General features: G+C 27.5%; 1 protein-coding gene across 2 annotated transcripts; it reads left to right on the plus strand.

The window, feature by feature from the left end:
- Nucleotides 1-396: 396 nt before the first annotated feature.
- Nucleotides 397-6,446, plus strand: LOC114130301 (cuticlin-4). 2 transcript variants are annotated; one of them, XM_050207711.1, is made up of 9 exons: nt 397-411; nt 1,874-1,912; nt 2,392-2,446; nt 2,653-2,864; nt 2,938-3,077; nt 3,591-3,821; nt 4,010-4,172; nt 4,237-4,392; nt 5,498-6,446. In XM_050207711.1, the coding sequence occupies exons 2-9, from the start codon at nt 1,883-1,885 to the stop codon at nt 5,699-5,701; spliced, it is 1,191 nt and encodes a 396-aa protein (XP_050063668.1). In that variant the 5' UTR covers nt 397-411; nt 1,874-1,882; the 3' UTR covers nt 5,702-6,446. The 2 variants fall into 2 exon arrangements, with proteins under 2 accessions (XP_050063668.1, XP_050063667.1); XM_050207710.1 differs by lacking the exon at nt 397-411 and adding an exon at nt 457-746.
- The last annotated feature ends 500 nt before the right edge of the window (nt 6,447-6,946 follow it).

Here is a 6,946-nt window from a genome sequence, read left to right on the forward strand (position 1 = left end):
TACTGAGGCTATACAGTTATAGCCATTACAGATAGGTACTTATTACTTATCCGGGAGGAAGTAATGCGAAAGCAGTCCCCTCCCGGTCGTCGGTTCCAAACTGCAAAAAAAAAAAAAAAAGGTACTTATTACTTATACCTACCTACGTAGTAACGGGTCGACGGTCGTCATCGTAATCGTTACAATAATAAAATATTATTGTACTAGCGCTACAACACAGCAGTACACGTAATAATAGTAATAACAAATACCTGCCTGCATGTGTGGACCTGTTGCGGGGGCGAGAACCGTCGGCGGCAATACCCACCACCACGCACCGCCACAGCATCACCTGACTACCTATCCGGTCGTCTTCGGCAGCGGCGGCGGCGGCGAAAACGGAAGAGTGGGACAACGTTGCGAGTCGTGACTGTAAGTATGCATTATTATTTATACTACCTACCTACGTGTCGCGTCATTCGTGTGGAACACCCACCCACCCACCTGCCTAAGCGTTAGTACGGGTCAGAACCAGTCCGAGCGGATTGCGCAACGTCGGAACCTTTCACTGACGACAACGACGACGACGACGTACCGCCGCCGCGCACGAACAGCAAAATTATCCGTCTTTCGTCCGCGCTTTGTCCGCCGCAGTTGTCGCCGTTCGTCATCGTCGCCGTCGTTGTCGCCGAGTCGTAACCGCGTCGCTCGTCGGATTCCGCCGTTTTCCCGTCTGGCGGACACCGTTGACGGCCATCGCCAACCCCGTGAGTACCACCTACCCTATACGTATTATCTATACCGTTAGTAGGCACCCGCCTTTTACGTTTTCATCTCGACATCCCCCCTCCGTATCACCCCCGACCGGATATCCCCGGTCACTGCCGCAGGTGGTCGTGAAAATGTCACGCGCGCAAGCGATGTCTCCGTCTTACGAGCGCAAGACTATTTAGGAGTCAATCGAACTTAATTTTTTTAAGTTTTTTAAGTTTAAATTAGTCAAATCACTCTATAATGTAAGAGCTAACAGCACAGAATTGTTTTTGCTGAGTGTAAATTAGCTATGCTGTACGTTTGTGTGACAGAGACCACATAAGCAAATGAGATATCCTACAAGGCCTTTGTATGTTAAGCCATACCTATACCTAATATGTATATAACTGCTTTGGGGGTTGTCAGTGTAAGTTGTGCTGTATGAAGGAATGTGTCGGCTTTAACTTTCGTGTTCTTTAACCAGACTACATAATGTTATTTAGTGCATTTTTATGATTTTATGACATTGAAAAATTATTTATTTTGTGCTCATTGTTTTGTAGTAAACACAATAGAAAAATGCACTTTTCTAATTATCAAGCAATATAAATATAAAAATAATGAACCTATGAAATAAGGACAATTAAACATTTTAAGACAGCTAAATACTGGGTTTGGTGCCGACTAATTGAGTGTGGACTAGGTCAAAGTACAAGCCAGCCATCTTCATGAAATAAAACTTCAGTAGGCATTTATTGAAAATATCTCTTTTCACATGAATTAATCGCACTGTGATAATTATAAAAAGTCATTGTTCTGAGCAGTCGGTTGAAAATGGTTAGTTAGCCTACTTTTTTAAGACTAACTTTGGTATACAATGATTGATATATTATTTATCATTATTTTTGGTATACTAGTCGGTAGTCATCAATATACCAAATATATCAGTGAAGAAATTTAACATTATAAGACAGGTGTTTGATTAATATGAAGTTGTACACCTATATATACAGTACTTATATGTAGTGGTATAGAGTATTGTATTTTATTTTGAGACCTTATGGTTTTATTGACATTAGACTATTATTATTTTTGTCAATTACCCAGATTAGACTAATCGATTCAATTTTATTTTTTTCAGGGTCATACCATGGCTAATAAATGCATTCTTTTATGTGCAGTAAGTATTTATAGCTAAAATAGTTTAAAAAGGTACATTTATGTTTAAGGCAATGTCAAATAGTATACTATTTTAGATAAACTAATGTTCATCTATTACCTCAATCATTTTATTTTATTCAAAATATAAAATATTTTTTCTATAAATATAATATTAGTTTGACTATTAAATAATATGTAGGTAGAAATCAGAATTTAAAAATTAATTACTCGTACCTTTACATTTTATTGCCAAAATATTATAACCAATATAGAATATACCTATATATGATTAACAATACAATTTAGTAAGTCAATTTATAAATGCAATATTTATTGAAAAACTTTATTTTGGAATAATCACTTTTATATTCTATGAATTATAGATTTAATGTGAATATATTTTCATTGAAAAACAAGTTTAATTTTACAAAGATTTTTGGATATTTGCTAACTTATATTAATTAACATAGCATTTTATAAATTATTTTCTTATTTTAGTTGGCATTATGCTGTGTTCGAGCTGATCATCTGATGTCTAATGATGCTTTATCAGGTATATATATTTTAAATATGTTTGTTTATTAATATGAATGATTCCATACATATAACTGTTTATGGAAATTAATAAGAACACTTTTTACAACATTTTTATTGGTTTTGTAATGAAAAATAATTTTTTTGTGATTAACTTAGCTAAGCACATGCTAAAATTTGAATTATTTTTAAAAACAATTAATTTGTTTTTTTTCATCCAAATAGATCTGAATGATATGTCTAAAGATATTACTATAGAATGTAACAATAAAGAAATAAGTGTAACTATTGATACAAAGTCAAAATCATTCACTGGAATAATTTACCCTAAGGGTTTATCCAAAAATTCCAGTTGTATGGCTGAATTCAATTATGAAAAAAGTCCTGTAGTTTACAAACTTCCGTTAAGGTCATGTAACACAATGAGTACATACCTAGTAAGTAAATCTGAATAGTATATAATATTAAACTTAATAATACCTGTATTAAAAATAACAAAAATACTTTTAGAATGATGGTTTAGTAGAGTACTTCAATACAATAGTTTTACAACCTCATAGAAAATTGGTGACAAATCAGGGTAAAGGATTTCATATTCGCTGTAAATATCAAACAAATGATCAGCTACTAACTAATGTGTTAAATATGAGGTAAGATTTCTTGTAATTTGAACTGTTTTGTATTATTTTAGGAAATACTTATAATTATATTAATATTATGCCATTAACCTTAGTTGTTGCGGCTCAAATAAAATAAAATAAAATAAAAATTATATTAAAAGTATACAGTTTATGAAATTAATAAGCTTAATATATTATTATTATTATATTATATTGTTTAAAAAGTAAATGTTTGCTACAAAATTATAAAGTACCTATTAAAAGCAATAGGTAATAAACATACTTTTTGTAGCCTTTTATTATACTGTTAATACCAAATAAATAAATGTATAAGTATTATAAAAAAAAAACCATTAATTTAAATGCACTAAAATAAATTTATTATACCTACTCATTAACATAAGATGGTAAATCAATTAATACTAAAGAAGTTTTATAATGATAATATAATAATCCATTTATATAAATTTAATTTTATATAATGTTTGTGATTGAAGCATTTTATTGATTAGTGCCAATTAATATATTTTTTTAATTTTGTAGCACAACTGATGAAGCTGCAATGATTGAAACTGCCAAGATGCCAACATGTACAATGAAAATTTTCTCTGGAAAAACTGTAAAGCAAGACGTAGCAGAAAATGTTAAAATTGGAGATCCCTTGACAATGGTTATTTCAATTAACAGTGAAGACACTTTTGGATTATTTATTACAGACTGTTTAGTTCGTGATGGTTTGGGTTGGGGTGATCAGCGACTTATTGATCAATCTGGGTAAGTTTATATATGTGTGTATTTAACTTAAAACATCTTTATTCAAATCTTAACAGTTTTAAATTAAATTTAATATCAATACTATTTAATTGAACTATTCTTGTTGTACAATTTATTACTTCATATTAGATATTATAAAATGTTATTTTTATCTATTTTAATTTATAAATTATAACAATTTATGTTAGATGTTCAATTGAAGATGACATAATGGGGCAATTCCAATACAGTGCTAACAAAACAACAGCAGTGGTGAACTTTCAAGCTCATAAGTTTCCTTATACTACCTCTGTTTATTATCAATGTCACGTTCATTTGTGTTTGAAAGCAAATGGAGGTTGTGCAAATACGGTAACTTTTTTTTAAAGACAATTGTCTTTAAGTACATGGTTTTTTAAATTTATTTATATTTCAGCCACCAAATTGTAGTAACAGAAAACGTTTCCGACGTGAAGATCAAACAATTGAGGATGAAAGTCCTGCTACAATAGAAGTATATAGCGGGCTTTATGTAAATGAAGGAGTAGATTCAGGAAATCCAGAACAGATGGATCAAGTAGCACGAGAAAAGGTATGTTTTAATTATTTTTTTTAGGTGTATAAAAAAAGTATTTGCAAAATACAATTTATTATCTGGTAATTCAATATATTTTAGGTATAATATGTAATTTTTAACACAATTTTTGAATGTCACATGTAATTAGTTATAATTATGTACATTTGATATTAATTAATCTGATATTGCATATTGAAATTCAATTATTTCTATTGGTACATTTTTATAGTAAATGTATTGTCTTATGATTTTTAAATGATGAAATATTTTGACTCATATTAAACTAAATAATAATTAATACATTTAAAAATTTATTTTATTTCTGAATATATACACACATATATTATATACATATATATTAAATATGCGAATAATTAAGTCTAGGACATTTGATCTAAAATGATTCATCAAAAAAATATGTTAAATAAAAGAAATAATCAATTTTTTTTCAATGTACATTTCATCAATAATAAAAATATCTTTTATAAATTTTGAACAAGGTTTTTATTTATTACATGAAATTAATAGTTAATTTATTAAATCATAAAAAATATATATATTTTTACTAATTAAAATTATAGATACCATAGATACCAATAATCCGCTTATAAACCTAACCTATATTGTATAGACTGCAGTCAAATTCCCTTTATAGACACCTCCAAAACATTGACAAATTTTGGGAACAAAATTTCTACACATTAAACTATAAATAGCAGACAAAATGTCATTGACTAAAAGTCATTATAGCAAATAGAAAATAAAGGAACAATGTTATTTATTGTATATTAAAACTTTATATAGAATATCCAAACAAATCAAAAATAAGTATTAATGTACCAACTGTGTTTTTGATGAAATACGGATTTGACCAATAAATCTTTTCATTAATTGTTTTTTTTTATAAAAGTAGCTTTTTATGACTTATCCAAATATCATTTTGAATATCAAAACATAATAACCTATTAAATAAACAAATTTCTACATATTTGATAAATCATACAGTTGTTATATTTTTAAAGCTCTGTGTGTCAAACAAACTATTTTGTTTAAAACTTTCTTGAGAAATAGTTTATTCTACAGGTATTTTAACAACAAAAATTGTACTTTTTTGTTACAGATAATGGATGATCCGTACAATATTTGCATTTCTCAGCGAAATTTTGCTATTAGTATTGCAATAGCTGGACTTATTCTTATGCTTTTAACAGTAATAACAGCTTTAATATTGTTGATGAGAAGACACAAAAAGTCGGTTTCATCCAGTGGAAGTTCAGTATACAGTGGCCCATACACAAATACAGCGTTTAGTCATACTAGTTAAATATTAGCAATTAAAAATCTATGGTGCTCTTTCTATTAACATTTAATAACATTTATTTTTATTTTATATCCAAAAAAACAATTGATATTCATAATATATAAGATATATTAAAGGTTATGAGATGTATTAAGATAATTCTATTGCGCTATTAATTAGCGCAAACATTTATTTTTTGGTAATTTAGTATTTTTTATTTAATGAAATTTAATTTGAATCGCGGACATATATTAAGAAGAACTTCACTCTTGTAAAATGTTTTTCAGAAATAAATTACCCATTATTTAGCTTAAGCTGCTCGTATGCTCTTATTGCTCCCAAATTCACATTTGAAAACATGTACAAGAATATGAATGTATTGCTATTAATATATATATTTTTATTAAACCATGTTATGTGCAATATTATACTTTTATGATAATAACTATTTATTTTATATATATATTTTTGATAGATATAATTTGTCTTGAGTTCCTTCTTTATATTTTGTCAAAACTAAATTTAGTTATTTGTCATGAAATAGTATAAATTTATATATTATATTTTATATTTATGTATTTATTATGTAAATGAATTGGAGTCTATTGTATTAATATATGTCCCTGATTTAAATATTTTATTAATATTTATATTACTTTATTTTATACAATTAATATATTTAAGACTTATATTATATTATAAATACTATGATCAATGTAGTGTGGTAGTATTATTTTTATTAAATTAATTTATAATTTTATGTATTTAATATTGTGTTATTATTTAAACAATCCGATGAAAAAAAAAATGATGAATGTAAAAAAAAACATCATTAGAGTTATAATTTACATCAATTTAATGTTATTGGTAATTAAAATTTTATAAATTAGAAGACATTTATGTTTTAATTAGTCGTTTAACAATATTTTCTTAGATGTAATATCTAATTTATCTAATCAAAATGTTTCTAAAGCGTAGGAAAAATCTAAATTGTTCATTCCATTTGTACTAAATGTACCATTCTTCATCTATAGTTTTGACTATGTTACTATTTCCACTAATACTTAATTACCTTACACTATATTAAATCATTCCTTTCTTTGATAACCTTCATAATTTGGATCTGATTATTTGTTTTTATTTACTAGTTTAATTTTGCAACTTTTTGTATGGGCTTTTGTAAAAAAAAAAGGTTTTTATACTTTAGTCAGCAAAAATGCAGTTAATTACATGGTTTTAAATTACATTATTGATACAGATTATAAATTC

Source organism: Aphis gossypii, chromosome X (assembly GCF_020184175.1).
Source record: "Aphis gossypii isolate Hap1 chromosome X, ASM2018417v2, whole genome shotgun sequence".
In the NCBI taxonomy this organism is placed as follows: domain Eukaryota; kingdom Metazoa; phylum Arthropoda; class Insecta; order Hemiptera; family Aphididae; genus Aphis; species Aphis gossypii.

Excerpts from the sequence above, each read along its gene's own strand:
- LOC114130301 (XM_050207711.1), top strand. The coding sequence starts at position 1,883 with ATGGCTAATAAATGCATTCTTTTATGTGCA. Across the intron at positions 2,865-2,937 it reads ACACAATGAGTACATACCTA|AATGATGGTTTAGTAGAGTA; the intron begins GTAAGTAAATCT and ends AAATACTTTTAG. Across the intron at positions 3,822-4,009 it reads CGACTTATTGATCAATCTGG|ATGTTCAATTGAAGATGACA; the intron begins GTAAGTTTATAT and ends AATTTATGTTAG.